The sequence below is a fragment of the Elaeis guineensis genome, chromosome 12 (genome assembly GCF_000442705.2).
Source record: "Elaeis guineensis isolate ETL-2024a chromosome 12, EG11, whole genome shotgun sequence".
Classification (NCBI taxonomy): Eukaryota; Viridiplantae; Streptophyta; class Magnoliopsida; order Arecales; family Arecaceae; genus Elaeis; species Elaeis guineensis.
Genome location: NC_026004.2, coordinates 1481312 through 1502136, shown reverse-complemented (window position 1 = coordinate 1502136; position 20825 = coordinate 1481312). Strand labels below are relative to the sequence as shown.

Genomic DNA, 20825 nt, shown 5'->3' with positions numbered 1-20825 from the left:
GCATAACGTTTCTATACGGGTAAAAAAATTGCCGTCCGTGGAGACCCGGAGCAATCACGGTCGACAGACCGCGTATCCGCCTAGAAAAGTATATGCGCCACAAATGGCAGTAGGACTGAGAACGGGGACCTGGATCGAATCCCGTACAAATCGGACTGGGAGCGCATGCTTCATGCTTGTGATTCGATCAAGATAGAAATGCATCCACGAGGACACGCGTCGGTCATCTAATTATGCCGATTCTACTGTCCATCGGATCCGCCGTTCACTAAATCGCATTAACTTTTCAACATTGATGGATATGGATATGACCTTCATTAAGATTAGCTGACTTGCCAGCTAATTATGGGCTGAGCCTCGGATCTAAATTTTATTTATTTTTAATCAAACTTAGGAACAGATCTATATAAAATTTAATATTTTTTGGAGCCAAATCCAGCTCATGATCAGATCTACATACGGATTTGATGGTAGTTATGCCTCCGGAACCATCTATTAAGATGTTCTGCAAAAATACACAGATCCGAACATGGCCGTTCGTCTGGCGGTTTGTTGTGCCCGAGGAACACCAGAATCAGACCGGCCTCATCTGTGGCTGCAAGGGCTAAGCATCACACGAGTAATTAAGACACCTCTGCCCTGTTATGTTACAAAAGAAGACACTTCAACAAATCATAAACCATAAAAACCAAAATCACCATTAGACCAGAAGTGGACATAAGATTGCTTTGTTAAGTAGCATAAACTATTACCGAGGAAAGAAATGCGCACTACCACACCATTTCTATTAATGAAATAAAAATGAGAAACAAAGGCGTCAATAATGTAAAGTCTCACAATAGTCCCCAAAAAGAGAAAAAAAAAACTAACCAAAAACCTCACAACACTACAACAGATCAAGAGCCGACAAGTTCAGAGTAAATATTCAGTTTACTGATGATGAAGAAACAAACAAAATACAGCTCCACTGCATGTCTTTTGGATGAAAGAATTTTGAAACAAGTGCAATGGCTCGTAGGCTTTGTGAGATCACAAACAGCCGGAGGTCCCCTCGATCACCTGGAGTGATGCGAGTATTGGCATCAGGGAAATTCACTTCACATTCACCACTCTTCGTGTCTGGTGGACGTCTTGGTGCAGTCTGGAAGCCTAGGAACTTCGAAAGGTGGAATCTGCGAGAAGTTGAACTTCCTACAAAAATCACATGATATTCTGTGTCATCATACCCTGATAAGGAGATTGTAGATCATCAGTTTGCTCCTCGTCTTTTTTTTTTTTTTTCTCTCTCTCTCTCCTTTTTTTTTTTTTTTGAGTAATAACGGGGAAGTAAGGCACTTACCCCAGCTTTATTAAAGAATAGGGCACCAGTTTGCTTCTTGTCATTTTGTCAAAAGAGGTTGAAATATGCTCCTTATTGTTTGACATTATGGAGTTGTTTGCATCCCTGAGTATCAGTCTGTTTGTACCTCAGAGAAATAAAATGGTGATGCGAGTCCTCAAGTGGATCATGTGGCTTGCCGTTTACTCCACTGCAACAGCATTCTCAATTGTCATGATAGAAATTTTCAAACAAGTGCAATAAGTTCAGAGTACAGATTCAGTTTAATGATTACGAAGACTAAATTATATTTAGTAAATATTACCGAACTATTGTTATGTCAGACGTATACTCTAGATCTTAATGCACTAACTTTTCTTACTTAATTTTCCATATATAAAAAAGAACTTTTCTTACTCTATTTAAATTTCACATGGAGAGTACTGGGTCTCAGAGTAATATCTGAAGGAACAATTTCTCCGGCCTCCATTTTATTATAGAGGACAAATACACGTTTTATATCAGTATTCTTTTCTGAAGAACTTGGACTGATTTATTTACTTACAGTTTACGTTGTTTCATTTTCTATTTTGTTCTGTTGTAATGACCAGACTTATCATTTAATATTAGAAGACACTGAATGCAAATCCTCTGATATGTGGTATTTTATGTAATTATGTTTTTCAAATTTCACCCAATGTGAATTATCTATAGAAGAGAAACAAGTCCTGGACCCAACCAATAACTCTCATGGGAATGTTTTTAGGCTCAACTCCAGTTCTGGTTGAGGCTGCTTCTGCATCACCCTGTCTACCAAAAAAATACTCACTAGTCTGAAATATGGAATTACATTGTGTTTAAGATGTATCTGGAAAATTATTCATTCTGTTTAAGCTGTATCTGAAAAATTATTCATTCTCCAGATCTCCTCTGCCATTCTGCTAACAATAAAAAGTTCGACTTTATTCGTAAATATGTCTGATCTACTTTAAGTTAGTGTCTTTTATATGGAATAAAAACTAGTTTTGACAAAAGATTCATACAGGATTAGCTACCAATAGTCACGGCACGCCTGTGAAGTTTATTTTCTGGTGTGTGGCAAGCAAAATCCTGCCATCACACAAGTAACTAATAGACAGATGCCAGGTTTGTGCTAATTTCCAAATTTGAAGCATTAAGACCAATTAAGTATCCTTCGCTTTACATGATTCTCATCTCGTTGTCTTTCTTGTTTTGTGATCTTCAGATGTGAAAGGGAAGCCAAATAAAAGGGAGACCTCCTCGACTGGATTATCCCAAGAGCCAGAGCACCTTTTTTTCTGCTTACCCCCGGACCTCCCCAGCTACCGGAAGCCAGTGAACTCAAAAATACCTTCATGTGCCTAAGCAAATCTACTTTTAATAACAAGCCTTTGCCAGCAACCAAATGCAGCTGTTTGAACAAGAACTTGAGCTCTGCAACAGGCCTTGGCTTCACTGGATCAGCTTGTTGGCAGGATTTTTTTTTTTTTGGTAGGCAATTATTAGTTTTGCAGTTATCATTCCTTGTCTCCCTTTTCTTTGCTGTTAAGTAAATTTTATGTATATGTCTATGAATCAAGTTTTTGCTATCCAATTATATGGAGTGGAGTTTTTGAATTGGTCATCTTGATTAGATTTTACTAAAGTATGCGAGTTACTGCAAACGGGTCACCTCCTTGGCTCCTTCACCCTCTTATTGCAAACATCTCACAGCTATCCCTATTGCTGTTGGGTTAATGGGTCCACATAAGGATGTCAGCATCTATGAAGAAATTTTTTGTACTACATGATCTTCTTATCCATTTAACCATTTTAACTATTAGTGGGTAGAAGGATTTCAGCATTGAGTCAGGGAATCCTGAAACATCTATCCACCTAGATGATTTGTAAATAAGTTACTATCTGCAGGAGTGCCCATCATGAGAAGACATCGATGTCTCTCTTTGTTTTACTCCGACCATTTTAATTACTTTAACAAAAAAAATACCCATACAACATAAGCACATAAAATAAAATTTTAGTTAGCAAACTGAATGAAACCCTAACCAATAGTAAGGAAAGCAGCATTCATCTTCCATTGGCGAATTACTGTGCTAATTACCAAATTGGGGCAATACAATTAGTGTGACGAAATAACATTAAGGCAAAAGACCAGATAGATCCAAGGGAACAAAATGTCCTTGTGACGAAATAAAATTAAGGCAAAAGACAAGATAGATCCAAGGAGAAAACAAAATGGCCTTGAGCTTAGCCATGGCTACCGCACGAAGCAGGACTAGGACATCATATACATCAAAGAAAGCCTTCAGCAGTTGAACCTCTGATTATTATAGATGGAACCATTGAGTTTGTCTCCCAAATGGAGTTCTAATACTCTGGCGATTTCTTCAAAGCTTCTTCTGCAACCAAATAAAGCTACCATCATTTCGACTTGCGAGTTCCACGTGTTTGCATTTGCATGCAATGCCTATAGATACAAACATATGTGCCATTTGTGGATCTTACTTTGAATTAGTCTATCCGGTATTGCTAAACTATAGGTTACTTGATATAATATGAGAATGAGAGGGATTACTTATATATAATATAGTAGAATTGCTAATAGCTGGGCCACCTTGCCGGAAGATGGGTATGCTTTCACCATCCTAAAATTGTCTAAATGCAAATACCTTGAACAAGCTGCACGGTTCATTATATTAAAAATCAATATGCAGTTTATTCTTTTGTTAGTTTGTTGATAATTTAATTATTTTGCTAAATATCAACATTTGATCATCATGACATCACCATTAACGTCAATATGATCATAGCGACCCAAAACTATAATTGGAGTTTAGCATCTAAAATATCATTGCTAACCAACTGCCAGGAAATTTTATAATTGATTTTTTAATCTTGCGTTTCCGATCAGATAGTATCCCAGCCCATTTTTATCAACTTAAAAATACTGCTGGGCACCAACATTATCAAATAATGTATCACTTATCAATAGGAAGAAGAAACCCTGCATTTGATGTGGAACTTTTCTTTAATCTTTTTGTTTAATTTCAGGAAGAGAAAAACTTCAACGAAATGATAATCGAAACTCTGTATGATCGTCACTCCATTTTTAATCTTCTCTTCACATCAGTTTCAATCTAATATATATTATGGAAGAGTTCAATGTGAAGATCACTAGTATATTCCCCTAAAAAGATCCCTGGCTTACCCAAACTCTGATTATTATATGTAAACAAATAGTCCCAAAATCACCATTAAGCTTTTCTTAATCTAATCAACCATTTCCTTGCTTGGTGGGCAATTGTTCTTTGCAAGTCCTTCCAATCCCTATGACATATTCGCCCTGTCAGACAGTTCCCGTCCCCTTGTCGCTCAACCCCACTGTTACCATGTTATCATCCATTTTTACATGGTTAAATTAATGCACCAACCAGCCGTGCCTCCTCCCATTGCAACTGTTGAAGTAATTTGCAAGTAAAAGTAAAGCAGAACACAGTTTTTAATCCAAGCTATCACTACCAACATGACATGCGCTTGTCTTTGACAGATTTAACTTTATTTGTGTGTCTTTTTTAGCCGGCCAATTGTTGGAATTGCGGAAAGTGGCCCTTTCTTCAGCTCCTCTCACCCTGGATTGACTTGGTAAACCAGCTCCCAAATCTCTTTATAAGCTCCCACCCCCATCCCTCCTTTCTTCCCCTCCTCCCCCCTGCCATTCTACTTTCATGCAAAGTCTCCATCCAACACCATGATGAAAGGAGACTTTGAGGTAGTGCACGGTGCCATTAACTTGGTCCAACCCAGCGAGACCTGGGACTACACCCCAGCCGGGTTCCCGGTCCCCCATCACATCTCCAATCCCCCGACGTCCCCGACGGCCAGGCCGGTGCTCGATGGCCACTGCACCAACACCGACCTCTCAGACTTGATCATGGAGCAAGTTGCAAGTCCCTTCTCCGAAGCCTCCCCTAGCACCACTAATGGCTTCCCGATGGACACTAGTGCTTTACCCACAGACAATATCACCACGTCACCAGATGAGTATCGGTCCCGAAAGGCTCCAAGACGAGTCTACGAGAGAACCGTGTGCGGCAGTGGCGAGAGTCGAAGCAGCAGCAAAAGCTTGGCCGAAAGAGATCATGAGCACGGGTTGAACATGATAACACTTTTGTTGGAGTGTGCGGTGGCCATATCTACGGAGAACCTGCCCCAGGCCAACAGGATGCTGCTTGAGTTGACGCAAATGGCTTCCCCTTACTCGGCTTCCTGTGCTGAGAGAGTCGTGGCCTACTTCACCAAGGCCATGGCCTCTAGGGTCATGAACTCATGGCTCGGGTTCTGCTCCCCTTTAGTGCCCCACAAGAGCATCCTTTCGGCCTTCCAGGCCTTCAACAACATCTCCCCTTTCATTAAATTCGCACACTTCACAGCCAACCAAGCAATTCTCGAGGCCTTACACCAGAAAGAGAGGGTCCACATCATCGATCTCGACATCATGCAAGGCCTCCAATGGCCCGCCCTCTTCCACATCCTCGCAACGAGGGCCGACGGCCCTCCCCATGTGAGGATGACCGGTCTCGGCACATCCATGGCCATGCTCGAGGAGACCGGCAGGCAGCTCTCCAACTTTGCGAGGAGGCTCGGGATGTCATTTGAATTCCACCCCATCGCGAAGCGGGCTGGAGATGTGGACCCATCCATGGTCCCGAGCCAGAGGGGGGAGGCCGTGGCCGTCCATTGGCTGCAACATGCATTGTACGACGCCACCGGGCCGGATCGCAACACCATGAGGCTGCTGGAGCTGTTGGCCCCCAGGGTGATCACCTTGGTGGAGCAAGAGATGGCACACACCGGCTCGTTTCTGGATCGGTTTGTGGAGTCGCTCCACTACTACTCCGCGGTCTTTGATTCGTTGGGCATGTCGTTGCCATTCGATAACCCGGGCCGGCACCGGGTGGAGCATGGGCTCCTGTCGAGGGAGATCAACAATATACTGGCGATCGGAGGCCCGGCTCGAAGTGGGGAGGAGAAGTTTGTGAGTTGGCGAATGGAGCTAGCTTGCCGAGGGTTCGTGCAGATGCCCATGAGCGGCAACTCCATGGCACAGGCTCAGCTCATCCTTAACATGTTTCCACCTTCCTTAGGGTACACCATCTTTCAAGGAGATGGCACCCTCAGGCTTGGATGGAAGGAAACCAGATTGTACACCGCGTCGGCTTGGACAACTCGTCCGACCCGATAATAGTAGCCTGTGCTAGTTAGTTTCTGATAATGGGCCTCCTCTTCATATGGAATCCCAATCCTTTGCAGTGAAAATTAGATTAATTGATCATTTGGTGACTGGTGGTAAAGGTTATCGATAAAGAAGCTTTATCAGTAAGAAAAGGATTAAATACATAATGAGAGAGAGAGAGAGAGCCAAGAAGCTTATATAAGAAATAACGTAACTCAGGACACATGCATGGATGATGGATAGTTATGATATATACAGTAATTTAACATGCGATCATGTGTGAGGGAAAGCCCTTGTGACCGGCCCTTTAAATTTCCGATCCCTCTCCTATCCATCGTCGCTTAACAATGAAAACCATGGCCTGCAAATTGGAGAGGGAAGGGTTATATACTAAACAAGGCACAGGATTCTCTACGGTACTCCAAAAGTATTATAAAGTACTATATATAGTTAGATACCATCCATCACAAAATAGATGATTATCCAAATTGTTCAAATATCCTTGGGGTTTATACATTCCTTCTTTCATTAAAAAGACTTTCGCGCGCCATGTGGACTGGTGATAAAAAAACTGGCCAGCAAGAGCTTTTTGTTAGACTCTGGTCTACAAGACTGGTCTCTCTAGTATGTAAGATGGATATACCGCGGACATAGATCTAGAGAAAATATATTTTTCATGCAAATAAAAAGGCCCCTTGTTGGGGTGATTTAGTCGACTCTCTGATTCTAACTTTCGATCGATCTGATAAGCACGATCTGCCGACTGTCAATCGGTTGGCCGACTGACAGTCGATTAACCTTAGCCATCAACGAACTTAACCATGATAATTCGGCTGATCTCAGATCAATGACCATCAGTATATCAGAGTTATCGACCGATGTTCATTCGAACTTCCACGGCTACCGACATACGATCGATGTACTGTGATTACCGATATATAGTCGGCTTACTTGAAACTGCCGGCACAGAAAACGCATAATGGTCAGAATATGATCAGTGACTGATATAACCATCTATCCTACGATCATATAATGCCGAAATGAGTGGGACCTACGTGTCTAACCATTACAGACGGTTACCAACTATTCATTTATAAAAGGAGGTAAATGAATAGCATCTGATAGGATAATTTTGGGCTGATACTCTGTCATTCTAAATACTTATCTGCTGTTCACCACTCTCTACTGACTTAAGCATCGGAGGGTCTCCGTCGGACATAATTTCGATCAGTGTAGATTTTATTTTGCAAGTATTCTTCACCGGCAACAGACGCAATAGGAGATTGACCGCAACAGATTGGCGAGCCAGGTAGGGAGAGAATACGAGCAATCATGGCTAAAATCAGAGCTCAACATTCAACTGGATCAACGAGGCAATCTCTCCGCGGGAAAGATCTTCCTCCCCCACCTCCATTGGCAGAGACCAGCTCTTCACATCCAGTAATCACTATGGATACATAAATTGCTGCTTTAATGCAGCAAATGAAGATGTTGACAGAGGTGGTTCACAGCCTCCAACAACAATAGACACAGTAGCAGCAGCAACCGTCGGTGAAGGAACTGGTGGCTCTTAGTGCCATCCAGGCACAGTCGCCGTCCTCCACGATGCTCACCTTCCTCATCTCCAGAACGATGATCGTCTCGTTACTCTCATCAAGTCGAGCAACCGTATTCTCGACATTCTCATCATACTGCTCATCTTTCGCGGTGATCTCCTTCTCCTTCCCATGTACATAGTATCAAGAAGGAGAAAAGGCCGCATACACCTTCTCCTTCTCCATCCTCAAATTCTTCAGGAGACTTTACCTTCTGATTATCTCAGCAAAAGTGACTCGACGACTATGAGCGCAAGTTCAAAAAGATCAACCATCAACTTATCCGACTTTAGGTGGAAGGTCGAAAGTCATCCAACGACTATGATTTCCACACTATCCAACTACTTTCTCAGCATATCCTGGATGAGCCGATTTCATCTCAATTCAAGATACCGCAGATGGAGCCATACGACGGCTCCACCGAACTAATTGATCACCTAGAGAGCTACAAGGCTCTCATGATGATCCAAGGGGCAACCGACGTCCTCTTATATATTAGCTTTTCGATAACTATTCGGAAAGCTGCTCGAGTTTGATATTTTGAGCTTCAGTCGGAGAGCATAAACTTCTTCGAGCAGCTCGAACATTCTTTCATGGTCCATTTCAGTACTAGCCGAAAGATGCTACAGACATCAAACAGTCTCTTCTCCATCAAACAAGACGAGACAGAGACATTGAGAGATTTCGTGGCTCACTTCAATGCATCCACACTTGAGACAGGAACCTTAATGAAGATATGGCCATATCGGCCATGAAGAGGGGTCTGAGGGAATCTAGATTTCTTTATTTTCTGGATAAGACTCTCCTCTGGACCTATGCTGAACTATTAGAGTGCATGTATAAGTATGTTTGCACGGACGAAGGTACTTCTGTCCGACATCAGATAGAAGGAAAAGGTCAGAAAAAGAAGCAAAAAAAAAATTGAAGCTCCAATCAAAATCGGTTAACTACCAATAAGCGAGCTTCACCTCGTCAATGGAGTCCATGGCCGAGTAATTTTGACAACAAGTATGACTTCTATACTCCTCTTTTTGCTTCTCGTGCGTAGATCTTAATGAAGATCGAAGGAGAGGAGTATCTTCGACATCCTCCACCGATGAAAGCACCACCGAGAAGTTGTGATAAGAAAAAATACTGTCTATTTCATCGTAATCACAGTCACGATACTGAACAGTGTATTCAACTCAGAGATGAAATAGAGGCCCTGATCGATGTGGCTACTTCAAAAAATTTTGACGAGATCATCCGACTCAACCTCCCACCGACCAACAGCCTTAGCCATAAGCTAAAAAAATGATCAACAATCGACCAATGACGAGAGTGATCAATATGATCTCTGGATGATCGAAGGACTGGGGGGTAACTTCCGAAGAAGAGTCGGCGAAGAAACGACGACTTGACGATGTAATTTTTTTTCGAAAGATGATGTTTGAAAAATATAAACTCTCCATGATGATACTATTATCGTTTCGATGACGATAGCAAACTATGATGTAAAAAAAAAATTAATTGATAATGGAAGCTCAATTGATATTCTCTTTTACTCGACTTTCTCTTGAATGCGACTACCGACTGATCAACTCAGAAGAGTCTCGATGCTATTAGTCGATTTTACTAGAGATGCAGTTACCATGGAAGAAAAAATTACTCTTTCAATAACTGTAGGAATAGATCCACAATAAAATACTATTCTCCTGATATTCACAGTCGTCCGAGTTTCGTTGGCTTACAATGCCATACTTGGACAATCCAGACTTAATGCCCTGAGAGCAGTAGTTTCAACATATCATTTACTGGTCCGATTTCTAACAAGAAATAGAGTCGAATAAATGCATGGAGATCAACAACTTACTCGACGTTGCTTTCTGATCCCTACAAAGAATAATCAATCTGAAGACTCTTTGTCTGTTGATAAATTGGATCAAAAAAAAAATGAAGAAATGGGTGAACCAGTCGAGCAACTGGTTTCTATCCTATTAAAAGAAGAAGATCTTGAGAAGACGGTCCAAATTAGATTGTAATTGTCTGATCTGGAGTGATAACAACTGATGAATCTACTAAGAGCAAACCTAACATTTTTGCTTGGTTGGTAACCGATATGTCAGAAATTTCTTCAAAAGTAATAATCTATCGACTGAACATTGACCTTAAAGTTAGACCGATGAGATAAAAGAAAAAAATTTTTACTCCTAAAAGGCAGAATATCATCGACGAAGAGATCGACAAGCTCCTCACAGCTAGCTTCATCAGAGAAGTCAATTATCTCGATTGGTTAACCAATGTAGTGATGGTGAGAAAAGTCAATGAAAAATGAAGAATCTGCATCGACTACACAAATCTAAATGAAGCTCGTCTAAAGAATAATTTTTCTTTATCAAAGATCGACCAATTAGTTGATGCAACTTCGGAACACTGACTTTTAAGCTTCATGGAGGTCTTTATGGATTATAATCAGATTCGGATGGTATCCAAAGATGAGAAGCATACTGTCTTTATAACCGACAAAGACATCTCTGTTATAAAGTAATATCGTTTGATTTAAAGAACACCAGAGCTACTTATCAACGACTAGTCAACAAACTATTCGAGGTACAAATCAGATGAAATATGGAAGTTTATGTTGATAATATGCTGGTGAAAAATTTTTAAACTTCTGATCTTGTTCGAAATTTGGAAGAAGCCTTCGGTATACTTCGATGACATCAGATAAAATTGAATCCGACTAAGTGTCCATTCAGAGTAACTTTCGAAATTTTTTTTGAATTTTTTATATCACAATGAGAAATTGAAGTCAATCTTGAGAAAATAAAGACTATCATCAGTATGAAGTATCTAAGTTTCAAAAAAAGATACAACAACTTAATAGAAAGATCATCGTACCTAGTCTATTCATCTCAAGATCAGCAGAAAGATGTTTATCTTTCTTCAAGATCTTGAGACAAGTAAAAAATTTTTCATGATCAGATAAGTGTCGATAATCCTTCGAAGATCTAAAAAGATATCTGATATCTCCACCATTACTTACAAAATCAAAGGTCGGAGAAACTTTGTATCTCTATCTGACAACTTCGACAGAAGTAGTTAGTTCGATACTCATCTAGAAAGATAAAAATCAAATTCAACGATCAATTTATTATATCAGCAAGGTGCTTTATAATACTGAAATAAGATATTCAAAAGCAGAGAAGATGATCTATGCTCTAATCATATCATCACAGCAACTTCATCTATACTTCCAAAAATATCCTATAGTCGTCTTGACGGATCAGTCGTTGAAGGTAATTTTATAGCGACCTGATACTTCAGATCGATGATAAAGTAGACAATAAAATTCAGCGAGTTTGATATTCAATATCGTCCACGACCATCAATGAAGGCACAAATTTTAGACGATTTCATCGTCGAGTGTACTATATCTGACAATAACTCCGAAGATGAACCCAATGATAAATTAAAGTAAGTTAAAGCTACTGAGACCGACTTAACCTTGGTGTGGGTGCTACATATTGATGGAGTATCCAACGCACAAGGCAGTGGAGCTAGTCTCATCCTCATCAATTTCGAAGAGATTGTAACTGAATATGTCCTTTGGTTTAATTTTAAAGCTTCAAATAACCAAGCCAGGTATGAAGCTCCCTTAGCTGGCTTAAAGATTGCTAAAGAGCTTGACATTGACAACTTGAAGGTCTTCGCTGACTCATAATTGATTATCGAACAAGTTAAGAACAAGTTTGAAATTCGAGATCTCGTTACGATGAAGTATCTTTAGAAAATGAAAGATCTTACATCGACTCTAAAATATTTTGAGATCTCTCACATTCTAAGATTAGAGCATGCTCAAGCTGGCATACTTTTTTGACTCGCAATCATTTTATTCAACTCGTTAGGTCGAACATTCATCGAATATCTTGAACAACCGAGCATTGATAAAATTGAAGAAGTGCTACAAATTGATGATGAGCCAAGCTGGATGGATTCGATCATCCAGTACTTGATTGATGGAATTCTATCTATAAATCCTTCAGAAGCCAAACGACTACGATGGATGGCCTTGCAGTATATTTTGATGAATGGACAACTTTATAAAAGATCATTCTCTTTTTTTACTGAAGTACCTGAAATCGATGGATGCTGACTACGCACTCTGAGAAGTTCATGAAGAGATTTGTAAAAATTACTTGAGGGTAAATCATTAGCTTATAAAGTCTTATGACAAAAATATTATTGGCCCACCATGAAGAAAGATGTAGCTGAATTTGTCCGAAGATGTGAACCATGTCAGAAGTATGCTAACATACAATATCAATCGGTCAGTCAGCTGACATCAATTATTGCAGCATGACCATTCGCATAATAGAGAATCAACATACTTGATCCTTTTTTTCTGACATCCGATCAGAGAAAATTTACAGTAGTTGCCATCGATTACTTCATCAAATGGATGGAAGCTGAATCTTTGGCAGAAATCACTAAAAGTAGGATAGAAGACTTCATTCAGAAGTCAATCATATGTAGATTCGGTCTATCACACACTATCATCATCGACAATAGTCGATAATTCGATAATAAAAATTTTAAAAAAAATTATGTAAAATTTTATATTACACACAAACTCACGTCAGTTGGTCATCCACAATCCAATGGTGAAATGAAAGTAACAAACTGAACAATCCTATATGGTCTCAAGATCAGACTGAATGAAGCTAAAAGCCTTTGGATAGAATAATTATATCCGATCTTATGGGCATATCGGATAACTCCTCGTATACCGACAAGAGAATCGCCATTCAATTTAACCTATGAGATGGAGGTGATGATTTTACTTGAGATCGGATTACCATCAATAAAAGTGGAGCAGTATAATGAGCCGAGCAATTCAAAATATCGGAGAGCCGATCTAGACTTACTTTTGAAAATCTGATAATAAGCTCAAATTCGGATGGCAGCATATCGGCAAAGAATAGTCCAGTATTACAATACAAAAGTCGAGCCGAAAGTTTTTCGTAAAGGAGATTTGATCCTAAGAAAAGCCAACATTTCAAAGTCTCTAGACCAGAAAAAGTTATCTCCAAACTGAGAAGGATCCTACAGAATAATCGAAACACTTCGATCGGAAGCGTATCGATTAGATGCCCTTGATGGGATGGCTATTCTTCAGACTTAGAATATCGATAATTTGAAAATATACTATCAATAAAGTTATTCCCATGTATGACATTTGAAATGAAATGTTGGGATTCAGAATCATAAAAACTTCAATCATCCATAAGTTATCTACAAAATGACATTAGATCGATAAATAATCGATCAATTTTTACCGACTGTGTCTCGATTTTTCACTGTAAAAATTGACTTAAGTCGAATGACAGCATCAAATCAACAAACAAACGATCAGCTTGTACCGACTATATTTTGATTTTTCATTGTAAAAACTGACTTACCGACTATGTCTCAGTTTTTCATTGTAAAAACCAACTTCAGTCAAATATTGACTTAATTTTAATTAAGCAGAATATTATACTAACTCGACTCTGATTGAGTAAAAAATATACCGACTTGACTACGGTCAGTCGAAGGATATTCAGCTTTTCATCTCTATCAGATACTTAAAAAGTATGTAAGCTAAGTCGGCTGACACCTGACTAACGGACAAACTCTACTACGACTAGTGGACGATATTCAATTCACTGATGGATGATCGAAAATCTGACTATTATTTAACGACATTGAAAGAGTACAAGTATAAAAAGAGATTTCGTACTCAAAAAATTTCTTTCCATTCATTGAAGAAAAGGTTACAAAATTAGATCCAAGGTCCAATTACAAAATTGGACTTAATCTGATTACAAAAAAAAAAGAAAATGTATTACACCAATCACCAGTCGGCTTCTTCATCAACTTGCTCCGATACTTTAGTGGTTGGAGCTGGTTCGATGGTTGGAGCAAGCTCTGGTACAGTCGGTGCATCTCCTTTAGTCGGTGCGACGGTCTCCTCAGCAATCTCTTCTCCCGAATTAAGAGGGACAATGCTGTTCAGATCCAAGTCTGGATACAATCTCTCAACTGCATCTCTGTCGTCCTGATATCCACCATCCTGATATCCAACGTAGTAGGAAGTGAATCCACACTAGACAATTTCAACATTGAATTCTTGTGAATCTTTGAAATTCTCAATGGTCAAACTCAAAGCGCCTCTCGCCAACTCAGCTTCTTCTTTTGCGTAGGCCGACTCTACATCGGTCAGTGCCAGCCTCTCCATGGTGGTCCGATGCCTTTCGCACTCTCCTTCGAGCTCCTCGATGCATCCGTCTCTCTCCCTCTGGATCCAACTGATGGAATGCTTCTTGCTCTTGATATGAGATTTGAGAGATGCAATGCTCAGACGAGCCGACTCAAGTTCGGCTTTGGAGGACTGCAGGTCAGACGTCGTACGGGAGATCTCTTCTTGGAGCATCTTCTCCTATTCAATTACCGCCTGAAGCTGTTCAATGGTAGCAGTCTTTTCGACATTGGCGGCCACCACTTTATCCATCCATGTCCGATGAAGATCGATGATTTTTCGATATTCTCTCTCTAAAGCGTACATGTCATGCACCCAATGAAAGGAAAAGATAAGTCAAGTCAAAAAAAAAGAGAGAAGAGAGGAATGTTGGAAACTTACCCCAAGCATCGTCGGTAAAATGAAAAAAATATTTCGGACACTATCTGATTTCTCATGTTCTTCCTATCAGTTGGGAGAAGTGCAGCTTCGATGAGTTGTCTGGCTAATGACGGATTGGCCAAAGCCAACTCATCGATCGAGATTCAAATATCGAAGAGGGTGGGGAGGCCTGCAGACGACCCGTCATCGGTAGAAGTAGTCGGCACCTTTCTTCGATCCTCAGTTGGTGGTTGTGCACTTAAGACCGCCACAAAATCAGTGCTTGACTGTGTCGGAGATCATTCTAATAGAGGAACAGCTGGCGCAGCAGCAAATTGTTCAGGTTCAGTTGTGACTTCTGATTTAGTCTGAACCCCCACTGATGGAGCCGCTGATGGTTCTGTCGTGGCATCTTCGTCTCTCATCGTTCTGACTCCAACTGACAGCACTTCGATCGGAGGAAGCATTATCGAAGCTGACAATGCTATAACTGGCTCGAGAGCTGTCACTAACAGAATATTGGGTTCTCTTACCAATACCGATTGGGAATCAACTCAACTTTTTTTCGATGGTCGGGAAGATCTAGCGTCGGTTGCTGCCCTCCTCTTAGCAGCGTGTAGGTGGATGTCAGCAATCGAAATTCGTGCTCTCGTCTACATGGCTGCAATCAAAAGATAAAGTTTTGTACAAAATTCAAAAACAAAAAAAAGTGACGTGACTGACTATGCTACACCTAAAAAAGTTACCGAACTAAGTCCAGCATCCTAGAGAGCCTGTTCTGTCATCAGCTCTCGTTGCGGTGGAACTTCTATATCTTTAAGTCAGAGAAAGTCTTCTCGATTGATGGTATCAACCTGACTATATTTATTGGGGCCGGTTCTCGGATCATCCCAGTGTGAAGGAAAGCTCCAAAGAGATGAAGAAATGAAGAAAAATTGATTCTTCCATCCATGAATGGATGATGGAAGATTGGAGATGAAAGAAAGATCCTTCCTCGGGTTGAAAAACTACCAACCCTTGGCCTTGGGATGAGGACGAAGAGCAAAGAAAGTCTGAAAAAAAGAAGGATGAAGATTGGTCGGGATAAGACGACACAATAAGACGAAGCTGATAATTAGCAGGATGGAGTTCGGAGCCAGCTGAGTAGGACAAAGATCGTAATCATCAAAAAAATTTCGGACGAACTCTGAAATCAGAAATCGAAGATCGGCTCGGAGGTCCTCAATATAGAATATAACCTGATTTGGAGGAGGAGAGTTCATCCGATCGTCTGGATCAGGAGCAGAAAGCTGATATTGCTCTAAGATATAATACTGTTTCCGAAGCCGTTCGATGTTAGACCCGAACAAGGAAGAGACTTCCGTCTTCGGATCCAAACGAGAATCGTCGATCGAATTCTCCGACCATTCTGAGAAGATGAAGCTTTCATTTTCTTACTTGCCATTGGAAATAAAAGAACCCAGAAGAAAAAGAACAAAAACCTAAGAGGAAGGAATGAAAACTCAACCTGAAACTAGGGATGATGCGACAAATAGAGAAACTTTAAAAGCTCCTAACACTGGGGTAGAACCTTCTGTTGTAGAGGAGAATTACGAATGTAAAAGCAGAAAGTCCAAATGAAAGCGACTTTATATACATAGGACCCCTCAACGGTCCGGATGAAGTCATTCAAATCAGAATTTTCTCAGATGTCGACACATGGCTATATCTAGACCAACCATTGATCGGATGATTCGACACACCTATTCTCAGATCACGCTACCTCACCATTATCTGTATGAACAGTATAGAACCAATGACATCTGAACACGTGGTCAAAATCTATTAATCAGAATCAAATCGTCTGGATTCTCCGGATGTTGAATTGTCTATTTGAAGTGACACCCCAACGATGATTTCACAGTTATCGAAACAACAAAGTAGCTGGAGACCTTTCGTATTTCAAAAAATTATTAATGCCTGTAGTCGAATCAGGGCTCGAGACAACACATGGCAACTCCTTTCGTCCAACGTGACAGACCATGTGACAACACGCATGTCAGACTATCTCAGACTTGGGAGTGAGGGGCAACTATTGGGGCGATTTAATCATCTCTTCGATTTTGACTTTCGATCAATCTGATAAGCACGACCTGCCGACTGTCAATCAATTGACCGACTGACAGTCGACTAACCTTAGCCATCAATGAACTTAACCATGACAACTCAACTGATCTCAGATCAATGACCATCGGTATATCAGAGTTATCGATCAATGCTTATTCGAACTTCCACAACTACCGACATACGATTGACGTACCGTGATTACCGATATATAGTCGGCTTATCTGAAACTGCCAGCGTAGAAAGTGCATAATAGTCAGAACATGATCAATGGCGGATATAATCACCCATCCCATGATCATATAACACCAAAATGAGTGGGATCCACGTGTCTAACCATTACAGATGATTAACAACTACTCGTTTATAAAAGAAGATAAATGAACAGCATCTGGTAGGATAATTCTAAACTGATACTCTGTCATTCTAAATATTTATCTACTGTTCACCACTCTCCACTGACTTAAGCATCGGAAGATCTCCGTCGGAGATAATTTTGATCAGTGTGGACTTTCTTTTGTAGATGCTCTTCACCAACAATAGGCACAACAGGGGATTAGCCGCAACACCCCCAATAATAACGAATTAAACTAGCTCTGAGCAAAGGTAGAGGACATGATAAAATAAGTGAAGGCCATTTAACATGATCGAAACACGCATGAGAGGCCATCAGCTTCTTGAGGGCTCGGGATGCAAGTAACTAGGATAGCAGCAACTCCCTAGAGTGCATATGACTGTTCGTCTGTCAACAACCAAGTCATTACTAATGGCTAGATGCACTTGTAAGAATTAATAGCATGATATTTAAATCACGTAGACGATCAGCATATAGTTTTCTATATATACTCTCATTGTCCTTATCAATATTTGCACTCCAATCCCTCATAATTGCATATCCACTCTTGACCTAGACCATATCTTTCTGGTTTATCTTCTACTTCTTCTTTTATTCTTTTTTATTTTTGCTATTTAATAACTTAGCAAATGAATATAATTCAATATGTTGTGGCCAACTCTCCGTCGTCTGTTATCGAAAACGAACACCTGCAAGACAACGTCCGCACTGATCGGATTTATGTTCGACGGAGATCCTCCGATATTTAAGTTAGAGAGAAAAGTTGGTGAATAGTAGATGTCAATATTTAGAGTAGCAGAGTTCTGATCCGAAGTGGCTTACCAGCTCTGTTTTTCTTATCTCTTTTTATAGACAATATTCTTGTAACCGTCGGATGTGGTTTCGTGTTTTATGGTGCTAAATTATCGGACCATAATCACGTAGTGGATCATTAATTTTTTAATTATGGCATCGTGATGTATGGTCGGTAACCGTTCGTGATGGTTAAGGCATATTGAGCAGATTAGTCGACTGTATGTCGGTAGTAAGCACGGTCGTCAGTTGGTGATTCTGCTGTATCGTCAGTCACCGGTCATAAGTCGATGACATTTGTTCAATCGATTGATGAAGAGTCAGAGTCGTTAGTTCGGTCGATGCTCCGTCGAAGTTATGCATTTGGTCGGTTGGTTATTGCCGAGTCGGAGTTGATCAGTCGGAGTCATACGTTCGATCGATCGGCTATTGCTGAGTCGAGATCATGGAGACCAAAGTCAGGATCGATGGGTTTACCCCAACAGTTGCGCTCCACTCTCAAGTCTAAAGTAATCAAACATGTAAATTATCACGTGATTTATCACATTAGATGAAGAGAGTTCTATCATATCGGACCTCGATTTTGATATCATTTTCTTTAAGATATGGGTGATCAGCTATTTTATTATGTTGGCAGGTACAGTTGTCTATCACACTGATTGGATGATTCGGTATCAGTTGTCAGTGTCAGACATCGTTTCAGAAAGTCGATTCGGCGTCTGATAATATGATTCTGACAAGTAGATTTGTTTCACGTGTCTCAATATTATTGGATCAGAATTGTTCACGCTGATAGAGGTGATGTGGCTCAATCTGGGACAGGTGCGTCGAACTGTCCGATCAATGATCGATTTAAATATTGCCACATATTGTCATCTAGTAGATTTTCGATTTGATCGCCTTCATCTCGGTCATTAAGGGATCCTATATATAGAGTCACTTGCAGCCAAATTTTCACTTTTTATTGCTTTTGGTGCTGGGACTCTACCAGATTATTGCCCCAATGCTCGCTCCCAACCTTCAGGTACAGTTTAATTTTTTTTATTCTTTCTTTTAGGATTCATTTCCTTGATGGTTAGGACATTTTCTTCTCAGGATGGTCGGTCGGAGAGTCTGATGGATGAATTCCAATCGGATCTGGAGGTGGAGGCTTCTTCACTTTCGGAGCGACGATATTCGTCAGCATACTGCCAAGAAAAAAGGAACATCCAAAAATATACTTTTTTGACCGAAGAAGAATTGGGTAGCTACTTCATCTGTGCCATTGGCATCAATTCTCAAGCCAAGGATGCTAATGATGGTGGACGAAAATCTGAAGCCCCCCTCTGTCCCTATACGAGTGGGTCGGGTTGTTGATGTGGTTGGCCAGATAAGGAGGTTGAAAAATCGTATCCAGATCTTGACTTGAGCAGCATCGTTCCTTCAAGATCGAAAGATGGGGCTGCTGAAGAAAATATTGAGCCGACTTAAGGTGGGTCACCGGTTGTGCCTGAAGTTGTTTCAGTCACTGATTCTACACCAAAACAAAGGGACAGGGATGACAAAGAGATTTGATCAGTGTAATTTTATTTTTTCTTCTATAATCAGATTTGTAATCAGACTTCGATCCAATTTTATAGTCTCCTTTTCAAGAAATGAAAGAGAATTTTATCCAAGTATAGACTGTATATTCTCATTGTCGTAGAATTATAGTCGGATAACCGAATATCAATCAATGAATCGGACATTCGGTAGTAGTTGTAAGATCATCCGTTAGTCATAGCATTGATGTACTTGATTGAAATTAGGATAACAATGGTAAGTCGAATATCCTGTATCCGATGCTTGGTCGGATTTATACGTTTGATCATCTAATAATTGGTGGCAAGCTGAATATCCTTCGACTGATCGTAGCTAAGTCGGTATAATTTCAATCCGATTTTGATCGTATTAGCATAGCATTCTGCTTAGTTAAAATTAAGTCGGTATAATAGTCGTTCATCTTGAGTTGGCTTTTACAGTGGAAAGCTGAGAGATAGTCGGCAGTCGATATTTTGACCTTTGCACTGAAAGCCGAAATATATTCTGCACCGAAATGAAGTCGATTTTTTGACTTTTACAGTGAAAACCTGCATACTTAATGTCGATTTAAAATCACAGTCGAGAGATGTCAATTTTTGCAAGATGATCGAAATATAGTCGATACTGAAGTAGTTGATTCTCTGGCTTTTACAGTGAAAGCCAAAGCATAATTGGAGTCAATTTTTATAGTGGAAGACCGAAATATGTCCTGTACTGAGACAGTCAATAGTTTGGCTTTTATAGTGAAAGCCGAAATATAGTCAGTGTCGAGATAAAGTCGGTCGTCTGGCTTTTACATTGAAAATTAGGATATAGTCGATTGACCGTTCGTCTGTCAGTTCTTTATAACTTTGTAGTTGATTGAAATTTATGATTCTGAAATTCAATATTTCATTGACGAACGTGGATGATACTATATATTGATTTCGCCAATCCGACCAATGGTGTCGAGATTTTTTGAGTTGATCAGTCGATAGTCGCATTCGAAAAAAAGTCAAGTAGAATAGAATATCCACTGTGCTTTTATTAGCTGATTGTCAGAACAATGATAGCCTCATCATGAGTTTGAACTCTCCGAGCATCTTCTTCTGAAAAAATTATTACATTGTTGAGTCATCGTCGTTTCGCTGACTCTTCTTCAGAAGTTGTCCCCCAGTTCGGTTATCCGAAGATCATGTTGATCACCCCTATAATTGGGTAATTATTTA

The 20825-nt window shown here is 40.2% G+C and overlaps 1 protein-coding gene across 1 annotated transcript; it reads left to right on the top strand.

Annotated features, from left to right (window-relative positions):
* The first annotated feature begins 5054 nt into the window (after nucleotides 1-5054).
* LOC105055714 (scarecrow-like protein 23) lies at nucleotides 5055-6674 on the top strand. The gene has a single exon (XM_010937654.3). It carries the CDS (start codon nucleotides 5088-5090, stop codon nucleotides 6579-6581), a length of 1494 nt encoding a protein of 497 aa, XP_010935956.2. The 5' UTR covers nucleotides 5055-5087; the 3' UTR covers nucleotides 6582-6674.
* Nucleotides 6675-20825: the final 14151 nt, after the last annotated feature.

Coding starts and splice junctions, on each gene's coding strand:
- LOC105055714 (XM_010937654.3), top strand. CDS start 5,088: ATGATGAAAGGAGACTTTGAGGTAGTGCACGGTGCCATTAACTTGGTC.